The sequence below is a fragment of the Harpegnathos saltator genome, unplaced genomic scaffold (genome assembly GCF_003227715.2).
Source record: "Harpegnathos saltator strain DR-91 unplaced genomic scaffold, Hsal_v8.6 scaffold208, whole genome shotgun sequence".
Taxonomy (NCBI): Eukaryota; Metazoa; Arthropoda; class Insecta; order Hymenoptera; family Formicidae; genus Harpegnathos; species Harpegnathos saltator.
In genome coordinates, this window is record NW_020229993.1 from 1,549,050 (window position 1) to 1,573,271 (window position 24,222).

General features: G+C 42.0%; 1 protein-coding gene across 7 annotated transcripts in view; it reads right to left on the reverse strand.

Annotated features, from left to right (window-relative positions):
- tei (irregular chiasm C-roughest protein teiresias) overlaps positions 1 to 24,222 on the reverse strand; it is a 444,987-nt gene that overhangs the window by 418,154 nt on the left and 2,611 nt on the right. For 6 of the 7 annotated variants that reach the window (XM_025298172.1, XM_025298173.1, XM_025298168.1 and 3 more), the window contains one exon: positions 22,683 to 23,481. In XM_025298172.1, the coding sequence (XP_025153957.1) occupies positions 22,683 to 22,776 (94 nt within the window). In that variant the 5' untranslated portion in view covers positions 22,777 to 23,481. The remainder of the gene's footprint in view (positions 1 to 22,682; positions 23,482 to 24,222) is intronic. The other variant, XM_025298171.1, reaches the window with a different exon arrangement.

A 24,222-nucleotide genomic window follows, 5' to 3' on the forward strand; every position in this document is an offset into this window, starting at 1 on the left:
CGAAATTTCGTTCTGGGAATTTCGACCTCAAAGATGCACCACGTTCTGGAAGGCCAGTTGAAGCTGATGAAGACCAAATAAAGGCATTGGTGGACGCAAATCGTCATTTAACAACACAAGAAATCGCTGAGAGATTGAATTTATCGAATTCGACCGTGCATGAGCATTTGAAACAATTTGGTTTCGTTTCCAAGCTCGATATTTGGGTTCAGCACGTTCTCAAAGAGAAAGAGATTTAATCCGTCGTATTACCATCTGCGATTTGTTGTTGAAATGTGAGAAAAATGATCCAGTTCTGAAGCGACTCATAACTGGGGATAAAAAATTGATTGTGTATAACAATATTAAACGCAAAAGATCTATTTGGTGGGATTGGAAAGGAATAGTTGTTTTGAGCCGTTACCAAACAACTAAACGATTGATTCGAATGTGTATTGTCATCAATTGGACAAATTGAATGATTCCATCGAGCAGAAGAGACCAGAATTAGCAAACAGAAAAGATGTTGTGTTTCATCATGACAACGCCAGACCTCACGCAAGTTTAATGACTCGCCAGAAGCTGTTAGCGCTTGAATAGGATTTACTACCGCATCCACCATATTCACTTGATCTGGCACCATCCGATCATCACTTGTTTCGACCACTGCAATATTTTTTGGATGGTAATAATTTCGATTCAAATGAAGGTGTGAAAAACCACTTAATTAAGATTTTTGCCAATAAGGACCAGAAGTTCTACGAGCGTGGAATCATGTTATTGTGTGCTCAAAGATGGCAAAAAATGTTAGAACAAAATGAATCCTTAACAGAATAAAACTTTTCTTTCTATTAAAAAAATATCTTCCATTTTCATGCAAAAAATCGAAATTACTTTCCGAACAACCCAACATTTATACATTTCTCTTGTAGATTGAAATTCATTTTGGTTTTGGTCTGTGCATCTGTTTATTCATTTGCTTATATACATCAAACGATTTTCCCGTAAATAAAGATTCTCATACTGATATATTGACGCTACGTTTTCGTTGAAATAACGAAAAATCTTACATTTATAGCTGTATAAATATTTTCGCATCATGCTCACGAGTTTACTGCGCGTTTATAGGTAATCGTCTAATGTACGAAATAAGCGACCATTACTCGTAAGAGCGTCGCAGTATCTCCCTACAACCGCTCATATCCTGAATTATTCGCGCATCATTTATTTTTCACATCCCGCCGAATCCAATTTCCAGTTTCCCCTTCCGTCCTGACGAATGACTAATTTTAACGCAATCATCTCCCCGTTTCTCTCGATCCACGCGAATATCTCCCCACTTGTCGCAGCTTTCGTGGGAGGAAAAGCGTAGATTAGATGTAAAACGCTAAATGTGACGACTGTGGGGCATCAGTCTCACGGTGCTGTTTCATTAGCTCAGAATGCGTTATGAGGCGTTTCCTCATGTCCGATAATACCTGCGACGACAATCGTTTCACGCATAATTTTCCTCGGAATAATTTATTCGAAACGTAACGAGAAATGAACTCTTGCGCACTTCGAAAGGGAATGAATAATTCTGCGCTTTCGATTCACGCTGTAATCTAACGCGACTCGATACAATGGTCCCGTAAATAATACGTTGCCTATAGACTGACGGAAAAGTTCGCAAAACTGCGCAATTCGTTTTGAAAAATTGATCGACGGTACATGCAGTACAGCGATTCTGACACTAACGAATACCTTTCGTGATCGTGAACTCTGATCTGAATACCATACCCTTCTATCGAATGCCCGTCGAGATCATTTTCATGTATAATTTATATCTCGTAAGTTTCTACCGATGCAAGTGGCTGCGCGGTAGACTAATTTCATCGCCATTACAGAGTGATCTGGTTTCAACGAGAGTATGGAACTCCCGTAATTTCCTACGACTGCGAGGAAAAAGTGATCGAGAATGCTATTATTCTAGTTTCATCCGTAATTTAATACCAATTGAAAATCGAGTACCTTATACAATAGTAATAATCCCACAATCATTATTAAATATCTGTTTTATTCCGAAACATATGCCATTTCATTTGTAACGAATTAATCCCCTTTGTTATATATTTTGCTCAATAAAACTCGCGTATCGTATAGCCAATTCTGGCTACAAAAATTTAATAAGGTTTATTTTTATTTCATCTAATGATATTATATCCTACTATGTACAATAAAATCCATATTTATAAATTAATATCAAAAGCGATAGAGAAAAAGAAACCGTATAAAACAAAATATAAAAATTACAAATACACATTATGCATGTTTCATCTCTTCCAGAAAGAATTTTAAACACTTATCTTTTATCGTGTATAAACGTGCCTTTAAGATATATCCATATTTGTGTAAACATTAACTTTTCATCTGTTTTAAAAAAAAAGTTAATATGAAACATATGTGATTAATATATTTAATAATATGTATCATTTATAATATCCCCCGTTTATTCACATTAAATTAAATTATGTAATTGTTGAGATCAGATGAAAAAACAGCAAATCAGGACACATCTACATTAATAAGACACTTTCAAAGAAAGAGTGAGAAAGCGAGGCGATTAATACAGAATTGGTTTCGTGACAAAAGCGTTATCGAGTGTCGCGCATGCACCTTGACCCAACGCGCGTTGGGAAAGCACTGTCCGACATTAAGGGATGGGAATACCCTCGAGGCGGCTCTTCTCATCAGCGAATAATTCATCGTTGAATCATACCGCATTTATCTGCGGCACAGCTCGTATACACTTCGTCACGGTCACGGTGTGGAAAACGAGAATTCGCGCGACGTCGAGCGAGCGTGACGAAGAGCTCGCGACGCACGTTGATTTTCACGGGGAAAAAAAAGATGGAGCTCTCACGACGCGAGGAGCCGCACGTCGACCAGAACGAAGGCCAGACGACGAAGAAAAAACGGAAAGTGTGTCAGGGCAAATCGCGCGACTCGACTCGGCGCGGCGCGGCGCCGCGCCGTCAGGCGACACGTGACGGTGACACAAGCTTTCCAATTAATCAGAAATAAACGATGTCAACAGCAAACCGGCGAAAACCGATGCCCGCTACAAATATTATTTATCGTCGAGCGCACGGCGGCCCGGCTAGGATGTTGTTTAAAACGACCGTTCGGACGTCACATCGTGCAGCGTATTACGTGTACGTCCGACCATGGGAAGTCCGCGAGATTTCTCCGTTAGTCTCGACCCAATTTGTCCCGCTGCTGATTATTCACGGGCCGATTGCATTGCAAATATTTTATATCCATTTTGCGGCGAGAGGCAGCTAACGACGCGCATCGATTCTCTCCACGTGTCCATTATTAAATAGATATAAACGGTAATATTTCCGCACAACACAACAGAGAAAGATATTGATCAAATATTTGCAAACACAAATATTTAAAAAATATTCGCCTCCCTCCTTCTTTCTCTTTTTCTCTCTCTCTCCCTCCCCCTCTCTCTCTCTCTCTCTCTCTCTCTCTCTCTCTCTCTCTCTTTCGAGCGCGCACCGTCGTCCACATTTAGGACCATTAACCCTTGCGTCGGAAGCTTTTAAGAATTATTTAATATTTCATTAACGCGCCACACGGAACAATCTCTCTGTTCGTCATACCCTTTGGAGAACGACGGACGAGAAAGGGTGTAATTGCGTTTAATCTGTACAGCTACCAATTCAAAACGGTTAACTCTCGCTACAGGTTCAAAGCATGCAAGTATTCTTTTGTCGCGATACGAAAGCCGTGCGCGCGATATAATAATCGATCTGTTTTACAATTTCGCAAGAACGTGCGCACCACGTTTTACATGAACTCCTCGCGGATAACATTTACGTTGGCACCGCTGAAGTTTCCATTTCATTCGGACGAAATGACGGAATTGAGCCGGCGGCGGTGGCGCACGACGACGAGTAATGGAAAATGCAAGGCGCACGAAGCCCGAATTGATTTCCCGTACGACCAATTTCGCAACTCCTCCAGCGGCCTTGGCCAACGGCTTACGCGAGTCCTACAAAAATAACTCGCGCGAGCCTTCCGCGCAGGGGCAGGGAAGGCGGAGAGGGGAGAATAGTGAAAGAATCACATATCCGGAGAACCGAGAATGAGACGACTTTTCGGGATTTTTTCACGAGACTCGAATCCGAATCGCGCGAATAATCGCGCGTCTCTAATCCACCGCGTCGGAAAAACGAGAGCACGATTTTCCCTTGCAGCGTGGTCGCGACAACATGAAATTTACAACGGCACCGCCCGCGCCGCACATCCGAAACGAGCGTTATTTATGTTGACACGCAATTAACTTTTTTTTCCCGCCGCTTCCCATTTACATCGACCTGCATGCTGCAGTTGCATTACACTGCACTACACTGCACTGCACTGCAATGCACCGCACACCGTACGCGCGCGATAGCGATTACGTTGTACTACAACAACAACAACGGGCAACGATGCAATCGCGGATGGGCAGGGGGGCAGGCGGGCGGGCGCGCGGTGTAGCGCGAGAGCGAAGACAGTCGAGACTAGCGGCCAATTATTTTTAATGTCTCATTGTATTCTCCCTTGCATCGCCATTAAGGTTAATAGCCCGCAGCGTTCAAGGCGCGTCGCTCCTTTTTGGTATGGGGCCCATAATTAAAGTCAATCGCGTTACCGGAAACGGTCCATTAGACGCACTCGCGGATGGAAAAAAAGGTCTCTCTTCCTCTCCCTTCTCTTCTCAATCGAGGACCCACCCGATCTACTTCGTTAACCTCCTCTACGATCCTCCCGTACGTATGACGATCGAACGAGCTGAGCTGTTACGAAAGCCATCTTCCTACGTGCACTCGCAGACATTCATGAAAAATATCCCGATATTTTCCTCCGGTTACTTTAACGTAACGCCTAAATAGAAATATTTCACATTTAATTCAATTGAACATCTTCTTTTGTACCACAACGTCTTGCATCGGAAGGTAATGCTACAGTGGAAGAAAAAGTTCCGCCAAAAAATGTTATTATTATTATTATTATCACTACAGTAGTATTTATTGTAACAATAAAAGAGAGAGAGAGAGAGAGAGAGAGAGAGAAAGAGAGAGAGAGAGAGAAGTTTTCTACAACTCCAAAAAATTCTTTCGTTATAATTATCTAATTTAATTATAATAATTTTTATATGTGATTACAATCACACATAAAAGTAGCAAACACTTTTCTCAGCCCGAATCGCCTTTTTATTTTAAATACCGCAGCATCGGTGCAAAGTCGATTGAAGGATTGCAAGGCGAAACCAAGCGATGTTAATTTGGCAACAGTCTATTTTGATCATCTTCTCTTCCCACATCGTTAATTTAATTGACTGACTTTGTAAATTATCATAATAACACGACTATATGTGTGTGTGTACTGTGTGTATCGTTTCTGACGTCAACGACCTTTCGGTAATAAGCAAAGACAAGAATGGCGATAAGCCGACGTCGTAGACGTGCATTCCTCTTATACACGCGAGCGTGGCGCGCTCGCTTTTGTGCTAAATACAGAACGTAAATCGGCTTTCGCGACTCCACGTATTTTCGTCCGTCGTGCAATAACCTCTGTATATGCGCCGTGGGAGACACACGGTGCGCGTGTAGTCGATTCATCGAATGAGAATATAATGGGAGGAGACCCGAAACGATTGTACGAGTGGGAGGATTCTTCGCTGCGTGAACGAATCTCATGCTGGAATATTACGACGAAAGTTTATATGGACTGGATGAAGCGAAATGTATTATTATCAACGTTGATATTACGCGCTTTTATATATACGTGTATATAATATACATAATATATATATATATAATATATATAATATATATAATATATATAATATATATAATATATATAATATATATAATATATATATATATATAATACGTATATATATATATATATATATATATATACATGTGAGCGAACATATCAGTCAGACGAAAACGCGAATGCGTGCAAATATGTTCGTACTATATCGTAGTAATATGTGCAAAAGTAGTGACTTGATTTAAGATTTATTATTCCATTCAACTCTCGTCCAACAAAGCTATTCAGAAATAAAATGAAGGCACAAAAAGGAAAAACTGATCCATTGTACAGTATTTTAGCAATAATACTGCCTCTTTTATTTATGATGTTGCCTTATAATGTTTATTTTACACGTAAGATACACATGATATATTTATCCGAGAAATTCGAAATTTTTTCAATATCTTTTTTAGAAAGATTGTTCGCAAATGTTTGTGCGAGTTTCAGAATGTCTAGTCCAATGGAAGAGTGTGTGTCTTTTAATGAGAGAATTGTTCCATACTGGGTAAGACGAAAATCCACACAAAAAATCACGAATAACCTTCCCATCCATTATCGTATCCCTTTGTACTGAACCCCGTCCCCCGTCACTCCTCACCCAGCCATTGTGCCGAGAACGTACGTTCGTATATGAAACGCAGCGCAATTCCACGCACTCTCGCTAGCGCGACTAAACGGCTGACACTTTGGACCGAGCATTCTCTTTTACGCCACACGGGAGATCAATCAATTCTGTATGTTTGATGTTTCAATTGTATCAGTCAAATACCCCGGCATATCGAGATGCGCCGTTTTGGAGTGCTGATGCCGCCCAGCGACATTCAGCGAAGTAGATTCCAGGCTCAATTTCAGTGCGACACACAATTGACAATGAAGCGCGCTCCCGGCGTAAGCGCTGTCGGCGTGATGCGCGTTAAATCACAACCGCCGGCGATGGAATGGCGCCGGCTCGTGCTGATTCGATTTCCCGGCAACATTGCTGCCGAAATACTTTACAATGGGGCATTTTACGTACGAACACGACAAAGCGCGGCTCACCGATGAATAGAGCGCGCCGTGAGGATTTTTTCAGACTGCACAAGCGGAATGTAATCCGCGGCCGATCGAAGGACCACGGCGCGCGCGCGCGCTTATAGACCTTTGAACGCGACAGATGTTCGCGCTTACCGAGACCCCTAAACGTCCCGCCGGACTATTTCGGGGCTCTTAACACCCGATGAAGCTTAGAATCGCAAGAGCGCGATTATTATCATAATTGTTGAATTTAAAAAGTACATATACAGGACGTCTCGACTTAAGGCCTCGAGCGCAGGTAGAACTTTCTTTCAACTAAAGCACAAACATCAAAAACTGATCCATTGTACAATATTTCAGCAATAATATTGCCTTTTTCACTACTACGAAGAGGAAAATCTTTTATCGTTTTGTAAACTATAACGATAATTGCGGGGACATTAACGAAGAGGAAAATTAGCGAGTAAGTGTGATGTTATGAGACGAGTTTTGCAGGCGAGTCTCGTCCAAAATGTCTAAATTGTTGATAATCTCTTGGCACCAACGAACGGTATGTAAGTAATGTTGGATAATGAAGACGTGCAGTCTCATAATACTGTACGTCTGCAGTGTCCAACATTACACGCCGTCCGCCGTTGCCAAGAGATGGTCAATGGACTCGGTCATCTTGAATGAGACTTTGCCTGCCTTTGCTTGCTCCACCGCATCGTGCGCGTTGATTGATTGACAAATTTCCTCTCGTCAATATCTCAAGAATTACAAGGATTACGAAGTGGTATACGAAGAAAAAAGATTGGTTCAATTAATGTGACAATAAAGCAACCAAATGTGTCTTGATTAAAGAAGACGGCATTTCTGTTCTGCTTACAGTTAAATCTGACTTACAAGAACTATAGAAATTGTGTTTCTTTCGAACACGACATCCTTCATTCGTTCGTTGTCGCGTTGTTTCCATCAATTCCTCTCTTCTTCGTGTAGCACACGTTACAAAATACGGTCGAGGACTTTTGTATTCAACGAATTCTACCTGCATATGAGCGCTCGGACACCTAAATCCAGAAATCCTGTACAACCGTATCTTCAACGATCTTATCGTTGCGAGGTAAAAAGGACAAGAGAAACCAAGGGAGATGCAACGTAATCGAGAACGTTTCCAACGTGGAAAATCTTATAAAATTTTAGATGGTATCCTAAGTAGAAATTACGAGTTTTGACATTACGCGCAATTATCTTTCAGTTAAAAGCTCGCGGCGTCCAGACTTTAACTTGCGGAGAAGCAGGGAGCTCTCAACAACACAACAGGAAGTCTGCTTGTTCCTCTTCACCATGTAGCTTATCCATAACGATTGAACGGACTTGTCCGAGCGTAAATGTAACGATAATGCAACGCCCCAACTCGCCCGGTTCTATCTCTCGCCTCTTTCTTCTCTCTCTTCCTCCTACTCGCGCTCTCCCTTTTACGCTCCCTGCCACCCACCGACTGCCTGCTTTTGTCTCTCCATCGATTCGTGCACTCGCCGTTATTATAGAGAGATAATGCCCCTATACTCGACGCTGCGCAGATTGGCGAGGCTGTTCTTATGAAATGTGCGAACGGTACGCGTGTAGAAAAGGATAAAGGATTGAGAACTGCGCATCGCGCGTTCTATCTGCTTATCTTCCCCTTAATGCAGAAAATCATATACATGCGCGGTGAGAACGACGCGACATTTGCAGATTGCTGTTTGTTCCGTTACGTTGAATTATCTCTCGCGACAATTTTCCGTAACTGGAATGAGACGTAAAATCGCGTGAATATTTTAAAAACTGCATAACTCTTTTATAGAGGATAACCCTCCAAAGGGTGAAAGGAGCAGCAACCGCGCGCTTGTCAGAGAGAGAGAGAGAGAGAGAGAGAGGGGAGGGAGGGGGGGGGGTAAAGTGCGATGAAATTACTTCGCTCGCACGTTCGCTTCTCAGACTAAACTATTCGTGCCACCGCGAATATCGGAGCGCATAAATTACGTTGACATGTGCGCCGATATCTATCGCGAATACTAGCGCGTACGCGCGCGCGATATTCATCGGTGCTGCATCGATGACTCACGGCGACTCGCATAACTCGTGGAGAAAGTGTCGGCTATTCGGTGTAAGTATTCGCATGGCTGCAATAATTGTGCCGCTTGCTTCTCTCCGTCTGTTTCGCGCTCGTGTTTCACGCACCGAATACGGTTCAAAAGGCAATCGAAAACGATAATATTGTCAAATAATTGTTATAACTATCCTGATAATTGGAGCTTTCAACAAAGCAGCAAGGGCGCGATAGCAGCTCACGAGCGTTCACCGTGTACAAATGCATGTTAAATTCGCTGCGACATGTGAAACGTATGTTGACCGATGAATCGCAATGCATCCGATGTCCGATGAATCGTTCGCGGATGCTGAATGCGCCTTCGTGAAAATTTAAAAATGAAAAATGTACCGAGAAAGAGAGAGAGAGAGAGAGAGAGAGAGAGAGAGAGAGAGAGAGAGAGAGAGATAGAGAGAGAGAGAGAGAGAGAGAGAGAGAGACTACTGAAACTTTTATCCCGAGCGAGCGTGAAATTTATGCGGCAGTTTTATATGTATGTACGCGCGCTTATGTGCATCAAAATTGTAGATCGAAAGATTAAAAGTGACTGTCATATCAACACATGTGAGATTTTATCATCACGATATCGAAGACAATTCGAAAATTTTATACGCATACACCTCGAATGATGCAAGCTGACATCTTATGAGCAGTTGCAAATTCTCTCCAAAATCGACAACTTACGTAAAGCCGGAGATAAAAATTTTGAATAGCTGTTAACTAATAACACGTAAATAACTTACGTTTGTAAGTTATTCACGTGCAAATAATCAGTTGACTTACATCCAAAAAATAAACTGGTTTTTTTAATTATATAAAATCATATACATACGGAAAAATATTATTTTATTACTAAAAAAAGGGATTACTCAATTTACTCTCTTTCTTTCAAGTAATGATTATCTTCAACAAAGAATATTTTTTTGATCACAATCTTAAAATATACTCCTATTACAAATTTTAAAGAAGTTCATTATCATATACTCAAAGGAATATCATTTATTCACTTATTCACTTCATTTAAGAATATTATAAAACTAATGCTCTACATAAAAAAAACAAACTGAACTTTTGTCTTAACTTAAAATTCTTATTTTTTTAATTTAATATTTTCTACTGAAGTACTAAATAGGCTCAAGAATATGTTTTGAGTAAATTTGATTCTCAATGTTCAATTTGTAGTAAATTTATGAATATATAAACTTACAGGATATTAAAAATAAAAAAAATAACAATTATTCAAACACAATGTGTGTTTTTCTGTGTGTAATCTTATCGAAACTTGTTATGTTATGAAAATAGTTCTATTAAACCTCTAAACTGACCGCTAAAACTGACTGCTTGGTGGTAATATTATTATTTTAAACTTATAAGGTTACACAACATTGAATAAAAAAGTTAGATTTAAGAAAAGACAAATGTATGAGTACTTCAAAGTTACACAGTGTAATAGCAGTATGTACTCCTTGCGACATTTGATAAAGAAAAAGAGAGAGAAAGAGAGAGAGAGAGAGACAGAGAGAGAGAGAGAGAGAGAGAGAGAAAGAGATCTACGAAAATTATTAATAAGGTTTACTTTTGTCGCAGAGTTATTCTTCGCCGTAACTCCGATACTTATTTTCAGCTTGCAGTATAGCCAGAAGAAATGCGAGACCTCTTCGTCGAAACATACGATCGGACCTGTCGATGATGCCAATAGGAGACGAAATACGGACGTGGTTCTCATTGCTATGCATTGCCTCAAGTTGATCGATTACGTACAATCGCTGTTCGTCGAACGAGAATAAAAAATATCATCGCACGATTGTTGTCAAGCGTCCTTAAAAGTCAGGTCAGGTTCTCATGAAACACTTTTTAACGTGACGCAAAAATTAGCCAAATGCGAATGGGCCTAGGGCGAAGCGCCGAACGCGTGCGCGACGTTACGCGACGAAATTGCAAGCTGGAGAAGTTCAGTGACGGCGATCAGAAATCTCGTCTGATGGCAATAGAAATGACGAGTCTACTACTACTCATTTATTCCGGCGAAATGCGACTCGTTCGGTCGGTTCTCCGACTCGCGTACTGCGCTCGCGCCCTTCTTTGTCATCCGGAAATACGAAACGCCACGTACCTGCAATTGGAAGCGGTGCATACGGTCGTCGCTTAAGGAACGTCGATTTCCCGACCGTCGCGTGTGTCACGACGACATAAAGGCGATGTTACCCGCGGAAAAGAAGAAAGAGAGAATCTTTTCGCAGCCGACGACACACCGATGTAACAGGCCATTTTTCTCCGCATGGCGCGATCGTGCTCGCTAGATGGCGAGCGTACCAGATAAACCAGAGCGCGGGGAGGCGACGCGAAGGAACGAGGACGAGATACCAAATCAAAAGGGAGCATTAAAAGTTGTCGATGCGTTAGTCGCGCGCGCAAACGCGGCACAGTCGTTGCCAGAAAGGACTCCCTTGGGGAAGGATTCCCATGGGGAAGAGCGACGGCGAGGGGCGGCGGCGAGAGTAGGAGGCCATTTCGCTCATCTGCCGAGTCATAAAGCAGATACTACAGTTCTATCCTCGAAAATACATAAATCTTGTCCGGCGGCCTGGCGTAATGCGAGAGAAATGAGTCCTCGCGCGTAAAATAAATGATCAGATCAGCCGTCGGTTCCGAGGAAGATGTCGGTCTAGAGGGACGTACGGATTCGGATTACAGGGAATAATACCCGCAAAAATGGTGACGACGATGACATCGACGTCTATGGCCATCGAATCGCTGAGCGAATTAAAATTCGCAGCCGCATAATACTGATACGAATCGGCTCTGTGAGCCGATTCAATAAATCATGTTGATAAAATTACAAAGTATTGTAACGCGTGTTACTGTACTCAATAATATACTCAATAATGTAATGTTTATATTAAAAATATTTGATGTACAAAAGACATATTTCAGCAAGATATAATTGCGATAAACATATTAAAGATAATTTAAATAAAATTTCCGAAATAATAAAATAATAAGTAAAAATTAAAATTGATCTACATTTTTTTTGGCGATCTCATCTTTTTGCCATTTTTAATTAATTGAATCCCACAGTCGATTGAAATGATTTAGTACAAGGAACAATTTTTGGAGATAGATATCATGTTCAATTGTCGGACATACCATAGTTTTTATTGTCTAACGTTTCGCTAGCTGATTACCGCTGTAATAAAATTATTCGCTGATTATGTAATATACCAATAAATCATAATTATTTGAACTAATATCCAATTACGAACAATCGAGAAGTTGCCACATTTTGGATTCTCTTCACGCACAATTTACATGTATATACACAATATATATGTATATATACATATATACAAATATTGTATATCTATACTTAAAATCACGTATTAATGCATTGAAATAAAATCAGCCAAGCATAAAGAGGAAATATACGATAATTACCATTTGGTAATACGAATATTTATTAATGTTTATTTGAATCGTAAAAGAGATATGCATATGTGCTAATTTTCTTGTCGTATCCTGTTGTTCATGAATGATAAACGCAAGATAAAGTTCTGAATTTGCGACAAGTCCTTCTGATATTACAGCGTCTTTTTTTCTCAATATTTTATCAATGCATAACGTCAATTAAGCGTCACTACGCTTTTGATTATATATGCAGCACTGCTTCTTTTAATCCGTCTAACATAAAAAACCTCGCTTTACGTAAGTTAACCGAAAATTCACGAATTTTCAGTGACGAACTTTTTATCAGCTCAGCGTTTCGAAGTGCCTATCGTACTCGTAAATCTCCTCGACTGTCTAAGGGCACTTTTCTGCAGTATGCGCAAGTAACATCCCGTTTATCAACGCAAGCATGACGTTGCCACAATCGCTGACACCCTGACGCCGAAATGTTAGAAAGATAGCGAACTAAGAAGAATGGTAGAATCGTTATTTCTTGCAATCGAAAAGACAGTTGCGATAAAACTGCGAGTGAACTGGCCGTTAATTCTCGTTACTGAAGTAGCAATTGCATATTTGGAAAACGGCGTGTCGAAGACAGACAATCGTAACGAGGGAATCGCAAGGCTCGATAATCTGATTCAAAAATATAAGACACTACACGAGCAAAAATAGAAGTCGCTGCCTACAATTAAGATTGACGGAAAATATTCGCGTTTAATTTTCCAGTGTCGAACAAAATGAGTATCAGCATTCAAGGCAATTGAACATAACTAATTGATATTGATGAGTGCGACTCGACAGTTATTGTGCGAGAAAGTACTATAGAGACGCGTTAAAATTTACGTCGCCGAAAATTCACTCAGCGACGTTAAATACACAATGAAGGCAGCATTAGAATAATGATGAATAGTGTTTGGAGTTTAAATGTCTATCACCGATTATTAATGAAGCTACGAATATCGAAGATGTCGATTGTTCGAAAGCGATGGTGCGATATCGAGGACGCACTGTTTTGCGCTTCATTCAGCCATGCCGCGACGCAACTTGACAGTGACAGTACCCATCATCAAATATTATACTCCCGCATTTCGATTGTTCCACAGAGACTAGTAACGAGTGCAGTCATTGTTCTGTTCCCAATATTAGAGACATCACATATTCCCGTCATAAGGGATGACGCGCATTTTATAGCAGCCAAAAGCAATTAATCGCAAAAATTTTATCATCTTCGTAGTATCGCTATTCGACTCCCACAAACAATGTAAAGTACAATAAAATAAGATTCTATCGAACAATAAAACAAGAAAAATATATCAAAAAATAAGTTTACATTGAAGAAGATCGTCTTCTTCACAATATATCGAAAAATAAGTTTATGTTAAAGAAGAAGATCACGATAAAATCTAGACAACATCATGTTAATTAATTAACCCGCGTTTTTTTCCAATCAAATTGCATCCATAAATGCTACAAACTAGTATACGGAATGCTAGGACGATGTAACCAAAAACATAATGCCGAGTTAAAAAGCCCGGAATAAAAAATACAAGAGATACCGAGACACAGGCAGCGGTATATCGTATGTTTTTCATATGAATATATATTTTATACATATATATTTTTTTTCCACTGTTAATGCAAAAGAAATAAATAAAAGATTAGTTGTTTAATTTGTTAATAATTTCATTGTTCTACCTATAGTTAAGTTACATAACTAACAGATTTCTTGTTGAAATTAAAAATAAAAGATTTAAATGTGGATAGAATGATAAAATCAAATATTAGATAATTCCAAGATGAATTCTTTTTTAAGGACAATTCAATATAGAGAAAAAGGTACTAATCACTTATAGCATCAAAACATAACAGCATGTAATTAATGTGATGGCAAAATTTCAACTCGGCAATAACTTACACTCGCGATGATACACTAATATTCCAATAATGTCGTTGTTTGCGCTCTTATTGAAGGCGCACAATTAATATATATTCACAAATACGGATCGACGAACACGTTGTATTTTAGCTCGACCGTAAATGTGATTACCAACGTTACAGAGAAACCACAGTACGAAGTTGCTGAATTTCGAAATATCGATTATTAATTATTAATGTCGTTAACGTCAAAGATGCTAATTGTACCGAACAGTACCGTCAAACTTAGAGCAGTCCTCAAACCGCAACTCTAACTCTGAACTTACTGACTGTCCTTGATTACGCACACTGCAAACTCTAACGAGGATTTCCAACTTCGACCGAATGTAAAAGCCACTCGTACAATTTGTATCTTTATTCCTACGTACACTGATATAGAAGGTTTCTCGAAATCAAAAGTCTATTCTTTTGTAACGCAAAAGTAACTTTTCCGATTAATATCTAAGTTCCGAATTAAATCGCTGTTGAAATGCACGAGAGATTAATTGCAGACAAAGTGAGTGAGTGAGAGAGAGAGAGAGAGAGAGAGAAAAGGATATTTATCCTCCGTCTCGGAAGAAAATTTTATAGAAAAAATGACTACATAATTAAACAATCAAGCAACACATTGACATCCTATCTTAATTTATTATTCTTCTTTATTACTATTCGAAAATCTACAAATAATCAGGCAAATATTCATACACGAAAGCATAATCAAATTGAAAAGAATTGTTACGAAAAAACAGAAACAATATTTTCTCTGTGTAATCTTGGAAGACCCGTTCCAGTTGACTCGAAAAATTCAATACACAATGCCATTTCGATACATTTATCTCAATTCACGCAGGTCACGCATAGCGAAACGGCGAATACGGCGGAACGTACGGCATCGTTGCGCAACGCGAATATAATACGCTCTCTCTCTCGACGGGGAATTTTTCGAAAAATAAATCCTCGGGATAGGGGTAAAACGTCGGTGCGATGATGCTCATAATTTCACGAGGCACGTATCGATTGAGCCCGGTTCGATGGTTCCGCGAAAACGCAATCCGGCGGCGGCGATCCTGGCTCGCAGGCGTAATCTCTAATGCGTAATATCGCTGTTCACGCCGGGATGAACAACGCCAATAAAACGAAGCCCGGCGCATCGCGTCGCGTCGCGTCCTGATGCGCTGTGCCGTGCCGCTCGTCACAGGTCAGAATGGCGCGCAGTCAATGATTTTATAATCGCAATCGGCGGACGCTTATGAAAAAATCTGCAATTTGATTAATTCCGCATCTGTCGTAGCAGCGATAAAACTATTGCCCCGGCCGCCCGCCATGAATCAAGGCCGATAAACTGTGCGTGGACAGAGAGAGCTACGGGTTTATGAGGTACGTAATATTTTACAGCGCGTTGTCTCTACGTGAGGCGACTTTTTCATCAACGACCGGAATAACGTATCGGCGGTTGTTACGACCACGACGCGCGGATGGCTCAATTTTTGGTCGAGACGTACCGAATCGCTAGTAAGGTCGGGTTCGCAGCACTATTCGTCTAGGTGTCGGCAAATAGGATATCGCCAAAATGCTCGGTGAAATTTTTTTTCTTCTTTTAATAGGAATGCTTAAAATCAGTCAGTAATGCGTATTGTAAATACTTCAATAAGAAAGCATGGAAGAATTCGATGGAGGCTTGATGGCACTCTGTCTGTCGCTGCCTAAACGCGTAGCGAGAATCGAGCTTTAAGCTGCAATCTCACTGTATTCTTTGTCTCGAAAAATGGAGCGAATGTTTAAATGAAAAAGAAACAGACTTGCAGCGTATTAGGATACTCATATCCATTTAAGCGGCGGCTAACAGGACTCTGTCCATCCCCCGTCAAATCTCTCCTCAATACTTTTGCATTGGCATATTCATAGTATTCGTCACCGTCACATCTTAATCGTTCCTATTAGAAAAAGAAAATTTGACTAAAGTTTGACGGACATTTCACTATCGCCGTTTAAACAGATAATGAGAATTCAGCCTTGACACGATGTGAATTTCTTTTTTTATTTTCATCCAAACATTCGCTGCGCTTTTCAAGACAAAAAGTACAGTGAAAATCGAATAGATCCAAAAAAGCCCCGGAGTTTTATCTCTTGTTTTAATCCATGTATCTCTTTCGTTACGAGCATAAGCTGGACAAAGTACTCTGGCGAAAGAGAGAGAGAAAGAGAGAGAGAAAGGGAGAAAATAGTAGCATTTTCTTATTATGGTGTTACGTCGGAATTCAGGAAAATGGGGTAACATCGCAGAGAATGTGAGGGCAACTATTGTTTATCGCCTATAAGTCTCGCGTTAAAGTATGAAGCGGGAAAATCTGTCGGATAACGGGCGTTTATTTGCACGCGATGCGAGGGTTGAGCGCACCGTGACTGTCGTAAAATCGATTTTTGCATTCGCGCGATATAGCTAACCTCCGTTCGACGTGCTCTTCTCTTCCTCTCTGTACCTTTTTCTCTCTGTTTCTCACTACCTCTCTCTCTCTCTCTCTCTCTCTCTCTCTCTCTCTCTCTCTCTCTCTCTCTCTCTGTCTCTCTCTCTCACTCTTTCTCTCGATTTTTCGCGTTCTCATTCGCATTCCCATTCCTCGACAAGCACGTAGCCCGCGAAAGAAGAGAGGTTCTTCCGCGTTATTTAGATTATCGACGACGCATTTACACGGATTTCCGCGGCATTGCTGATGACGCGACTTGCTTGTTTTTCTGTTTTTTTGCGAGACCAACAGAAAGAATCTAGCAAGCTAGTGACAAAAAAGGGCCCGATCGATGCAGTGCAAAAAGACGCGTTATCAATCTTGCCGGATATGGAACGAAAGAGGGCGGAACTAAGAATGCGAGGAGAGAAGGCCGCAGGTGCGTCCGCGCCGCGAGGAAGACGCAAACTTTTATTGCGACATTCGCAGGGACAAGAGAGAGAAAGAGAGAAAGAGAAATAGAAAGAGAGACAAAGAGAGAGAGACAGAGAGAGAGAGAGAGAGAGAGAGAGAGAGAGAGAGAGAGAGAGAGAGAGAGAGAGAGAAAGTGGCGTGACCCAGAAAGCGAGACGATCTCGAATACTACCCGCGAATCCATGTCGCGCCTCGGAAAATCTCAACGTACATCGCGCTAACGAGAACGTACAAAAGGAGCCAGAGTCGTCGGGAAATAAGAATATAGTTTATAGGCTCACGGAGAAGAGCGCGAAGGAGAAAGACAGGGAGAGACAGCGAGAGTGCGGTTGGAGCGAAGGAGATGACGAACGCCGAGAACGCGGTTGTCTCCTCCGGAGAGAATACAGAGGAAGACATAATAAACAAGACCACCCTTGCCAAGCCCGCAAAAGGAGATACGGTCTGCGAAAACATGGCGTCGCGTAAAGAGATCGCAGATAGACGAGCCGCTGGTAGTAATGAAGAACGCATCGCAAAGGGGACACGTGAACGCGCATACCTGACGACCGCTTTAACAGAAATGATCGCGTCGTTAGCCAACGTTTATTTGCGCTACGTTGATAACGAGAATGTGAAGTAAGAAAAATGCTGAACAAAGCAGCGATTCCGAGGTAGCTAGCTACAAAGGAAGAAATGGTAGATGGGGGTGAGGTAAAGCACGAAGCGAAAGAGCGCTCGCGTATCGTTTAACATACACATCTGTAACGGCTGGGTATGTATTCACATAGCCAATATCGCGACATAGAAAAGAGTAAATGGTACTTTCCAAGATGGCGTTAGAACGGACCGTTAAAACGGAGCTTCTGATCAAAGCGAAATTTCTATGTACCGACAATGTTTTTACGTGAAATCGAACATGTCCCATTGGGATACCCACAGAGAATATGATAGAGGAGACGTAAGGAAGGAAACTGCCGGGAAGAAAAAGGGTAACTTTACATTACGGCGATAAATATAATTGTATGCGATTCTCTCTCTCTCTCTCTCTCTCTCTCTCTCTCTCTCTCTCTCTCTCTCTTTCCCTCTCTCTCTCTCTCTCTCTCTCTTTCAAAGAAGATCCAAAATAAATTCAAACAATTCGAAGCGATTGCGAAGTCGCTCGGCCAGAAAAAAAGAGAGCACGAAAGTTTCCTTCGCAGAGGAACCGAGAGCGCGGGAAGAAATGAGGTCGTTTGCGAATATCTTTGCGTAAGTTTTGCGCCATACGTAGGAGACCGTATACGTAGGAGACCGTATGTAGCGAACGGCGTTTGCCAAATATTCCTGGAGACAGAGTAACGCGTCGACATATCGGAACTCCGTCACGCAATCGAAATTAAGATTCGTAGAACAGCGTTGCGTTCATTATCGAGGTGATAGATCGAGCATATCTGAGAAGGAGCGTTAAGTGGAGAATATTTTTTCGCGTCATTGCATAAACGCGTGTTTGCAAGCAACTCGACGCTTGCATATTTCTCTTTTCGAAGCAGCGTTACCTCAACTCAATCTGTACGCTCCATTCGATAGCATTTTTGCAATATTTTCTGTCGCACTGGAATACGCTATCGCCGCCGTAGCCGATGAAATTTTTTTTTAATTCAGCGCTTAACAAATGCAGGACCTCCCGGGCTTCAATTCCAGCGACAAGTTGCAGCGAAAGTAAAAAATACCGCGGTGCGGACCAAGTTCCACAAATTTTTCGCGGAACGCGAGGAAGTCGAAATTAAACATTTATCGCACAGTTGCACGTTAATGACCCAGAAAAAACTGTATACGCCGGAACGGTCAGGATACAGCAAAGAATCACCCGCAGAGAGTACAGAACCGGAGCCGAGCAAAGAGAGACAGGAGGGAAAGAAGAGAGGGAAGAAAGAAAAAGACAGAGGGAGAGAAAATGAGCGAAAAAAGGAGAAAGCGAGCGAGAGAAAAACAGGTGCAGGGGGAGGGTGAAGAGAAGGAAAATAATTATAGCATTATTCGCAGGGGTGTACTGCGGCGGCGTCGGCGACGAGATGGACAGAACGAAGCGCGGAAAAGAACATCGGCGGCCCGCTAAACAGAGCAACACGCGTGAAAGGAAGAGCGAGGCAAAACACAGAAAGGAAGCCCTCCTTAATAAAAGACAAGGGAATATCTGCGACCTCACGCCTGGTCGTGACAACGACGTTCGCCCATCCCATTCGCCCGCTTCAGCATCCTTTGAGCGGAGCCGTTGCCCCTTCCCGTCCTCTCTGCCCGTTCCCTCTCGCCCGTCGTGACCCACCGAGACAACCCCTGGATCCCCAACAATCCGACAGTAGGGAAAGGGAGATTATACTCCGTTGTGTCGCTCCTGCCTTTTCACGTTGAGTCGCATATACTCTCTCGACTAAACAGGCCATTTCATCATCGCTCTCGGGTTTTCACTCCGTACTGATCTCTCTCTTTTTTTCATTTTTTGTCTACATTTATTTTTTCCCAATACTTTAATCAGAAGCATCTTCGAATCCCGAGGAAGCTTCAGCGCGCGCTCTTGGTAGAATTAAATCTGTCTGAAGAGGAATATTTGAATTACGACATACTAAAATTGCTTATAACGAGACTCACTGAGACCCTCTGCCATAGTCATTTTCAGGATAACACTTGATGTGTACATATGAAAATGAATGTTATATCCTGAAAATATCGAAGTTAACGAGACTGGAGTCAGCGTAAAAGTACAATCTTTTGTAGACCATTCTACAATCGAGAATTCCGCACTTAAACGAGGACATGTTGCAAACTTGTGACCCGAGAGCAAATTGACGATCTCTTGGAAATGAAAGTGGCGGTTCGTCAAGCCAAACTGAATATAAGCAAAAATTCAACATCACTGGTGTTTCTCACATTCTGACTACACTTATTTGTCACATAAGCATTTCATAAAAAATGCATCGGAAAACAGAATAATAGTATATATAAAAAATCCACAATTTTTATCATCAGTGAGACGCTGTAAATTAAACTTAAATTTACCAAAAAGTCCTTCAAATATGCCTCAATATTTCCTCTTACTTTTCGAGCAATAAATACAAGTCAGCTGTCCTGCCTGCGCAGCAGCTCTCTATTTCAAACAATTCGTACGCACAATTTGCAAAATGATTGCACGTATCTATTTTAGGAATGGCTGCCACTCACCGGAGGAACTGTTTTGCGGTTGTGTGCACGGTGTTGGCGGTGGTATATACGCGAATGTACGCGGCGTTAAGAGCGGTGTAACATAAAGGAAACAAATATGGATTAGCCGAGGCAAAGGGAGAAACCGAGAAAGGGATATCGATGCGCGTGGCCTCGATTCAGAATCGCCCGAAATGCGAATCTCTCGAGTTTGGAGGCACTCGGAAAATAATTAGACCCATCGAGTTCCGTTGCGCGGTCTAATGAGAGGCTTCCTCGGGCAGATGCGACGGAATCTCCGCGATCTTCTCGCGCGGAATGCTAATCGCCCGCAATTACGCGATTGTGCTTTCAGGAGAGAGAGAGAGGGAGAGAGGGAGAGAGAGAGAGAGAGAGAGAGAGAGAGAGAGAGAGAGAGGACAGAAAAATAATACAAAGCAGCAAATTCATGTTGCGCCTACGTAATCTCCAAGCGTGTAATTCCGAGCGCGTCGCTTCAAACATCAAAGACAGATTTGAATTTCATTTTTGTTATTTCTTTTTTTTTTTTTGAACATAGCAATATGCGAAAATGTCATTCCCTCAAAAATTCAAATAAAATCCTTTTTCAGCGAATTTGTAGAAGATTCAACGCGTATCTCTAACTGGTTGTACGAGGCGCGTCAAGCTGTGCTCACATTTGTTAATTTTAATTCGTGATTTATATCCTTGCTGTTATTATGTTAATCTTTTTTTAACGTATCACCGTAATTGCCGTCTGAACTATAATATTAGAATTACTGACGACTAACGTAACTTATGTGGAACTCCACTACTGTGGAGCAGTCGAAATGTGACTGGTTTTCGAAAGAATATTCACGCGAGAGCAAGAATGTTTATTTATTTCTTTTTAATTTTATTCAATATCTATTAAAAATATAAAATCTGTCATTGTATAAATTTAAGTAATTTTTACAAGAAATTACAAATCAATCGCTTTTTTGACCGCTCAGTAATTCTAGTATTAAAAAATGCATTCTAAAAAAATTATACTGAAAAAAGAGGCAAAACCTTCGCATTCTCTTGATATATTTACGAGTTTTGTCTCGCACACCTTGTTCGTTTTCCCTTCTTTGTACATTTTATTCGTTTTTTTTTCATCATCTTCATTCGTTCATCAAACACGAGTTTGCGCGAAAAAAAGGAAACTTCCATTCGTACTTTGTAATTTTTATGATGCGTCTTAAGATCACATCTACGCAGGAAACAGATATGAAATATTTTATATTAATGATACACTGTTTTTTATGAACCCCTACTGCGTATACCATACATATTTGACTGCATAGTTGAAATCTCTCTCACGTCGACGCTTCAATCAAATTACATATTCGCTTATCGTTCATTTTACGATGATCTCGCCCTTAGCATGATAATATCGATATGGAGTTTCACAAAGGTAGGAGATGCAATAACGTGTGGAGAGCCAAAGTTAACGCATGCCTTCATTTATAGTGCAATATCGTCATTAAAATTTCCTACATCAAAATTGCTGTTAAATTATGTAATCGCTGATGCATTATTAACTCGCCGCCGCTGCCATGAGATCCAATAAGAATGTTCAAAATGCGGAACAGCATTATGACAAATGAGGACAGATCGGATATCGATACGGGAATGCGCGAATCCAAAACTTATCAGATACGCAGACTAATGCGCTTTATTCGCACTCCAGCAATTTCTCGCACCGACAAAATAATTAAGGCACACAACATGTATAATCGATCAACTGAACGCTCATTTCATGAAACTACGAAGTCAAATCAAATTTATATGTCTCTTGTCACAAACGTGTGCGCAGATTATTTACTTTAAAAATAAAAGAATTGATGGACATGCGCAACATCGCAAAAAATCAAAGTCTCGAAATTCAGAAACTGAGATAATTTTCCGAAAAATCATAAATATCGAAATTTGAACATATATTATACACATATACCTAGATACATATGTTAAACATTATCCCTTAATAAATAACTTGTACTGACTTCCGTAGTCCTATTTTTCATTCTAATGATTATTTTCCACACCTGACTTATACAAATCGTCTTCCAGACTGAACATCTCAGGTGCTTATAAGTGCCCGCATGTGTCTAGCAAAGAGCTGCCGGACCTTAACTTTTCGACTCTCAAGGTCTCGCCAAAGACAACTGAGTCTCCGCGAGGCGTCTGAGCGAGTTGTCTGAGCATGAATCAGCTCGCATAGCGAACATTGAGAGTATTTATCTACGAAAATGACTCAGAGACAGACTTACGTGTTGCGCAGGACAACTCGGCGAACAGCACGATCGACAGTAATCCAGCCGCGAGGAGCGTGGTCAGGAAGAACGATCTCGAGCTGCAGCCCATCACGGCATCACTACCGATCACCACCCGTTTACGTTGCAGTAGTCCCTTCTCGGCGGATCACCGACTCGGCGTGTCGTCTCGAACTCGGCGTCTGCCGAGACTCGTCCCTTTCCCAGCTCAACGCTCGAAGCTCTCACTGTCACTCCAGCGGCGAAAGAGTCCTCCGGCTGTCATTCGCGCGCGAGGCTCCGCTCGAACACTACCGCGCGGACGCGTCGCGAGCGCGATTCAGCATCGACGATTCAGCACCGTCACGCGAAGCTGGACTTCCGCCGCAACGCCGGACATGAACCTTTCGTCCGCGTCGCGCATCTCTCTTCGTGTGCACCACACCTCTATCTCGGGCTTCCTCTCTCTCTTTCTCTCTCTCTCTCTCTCTCTTCGTTCCTCCCTTCGGTTCTTCGGTGAATCACACCGGCACTTCACAACTCGAGCGGCCACGGACGAAACGCGTCCACGGCACACGAGACACAGGACGCACCACCGCGGACGATCACACGGAGAGAATCTGCTATTTACCTGCAAGCTTCGCGCGTCACCAGATGTCTCCTCGACAATGCGATGACGACCGTGAGCCGCGATTCCTCCGCCTCCGACCGAGAGTATCGCGAGAGTATCAGTCGCTGACGGAGACGAGTAGTGCCTCGCAGTCCCGTGGCGGGAAACCGGGACGTCTCGCCGACGAGTTGCGTCCGCTATTAATTCCTACGAAGCGGAAAGATCGCGATAACGAGGGAGGGAGCCTTGTGAAGTATAGCGCGGATCGGTTGATTCATTGCCGCCGAATGCATGGGATCCGATTATCGAGCTTTGGAGGAGCCGATCGAATTCCCACGGGTGCAACGTCGACGTGAAGGACCTGTCAAACTTCGACGCTAAAGCGCTGTGCTTGTAAACGACGCGCCTTCAAATCGCCCGGTGGAACTCCGGTTCCACGAAGAAAGAGCTCGTCGATCGTTTAGCAACGTGTTGTTACAACTCAGCTGGATTCATCCCCAGCCCCGATTCGCGCGTACGCGTTCTCGCGTTACCGGAGAGTGACGTGAGTGCTCCGATTTACGGGCGTAACGAATCGCCGATCGAAGTATTTATAAATGAAGATAGCGATATCGATCGACAGTTGTTAATGCGATTAACGCGATAACGCCGCTCACAGCGTCTTCGGGAAGCGAGTTCTGTGCGGTGCCCGTTGAGCCCGTTTATATCTGGTCTTCCGAAGGATCGATAGCGCAGGGGGCAAGAGAGGAGAGGGGAGAATACTCGACGCATATATAACGTGTTAATTTGCGTTATATTATATAACCAAACGCGTTACATCTGCGCTGATTCCCACACGGCATGCGTAGCTTTTAAAATCTCTCGACGAACACGCACGTGCGTAGCACGTCGGCGATTACGCCGGCAGCATTTGGCAACGATTAATCGTTAAGCCGCGCGCTCTTTCGG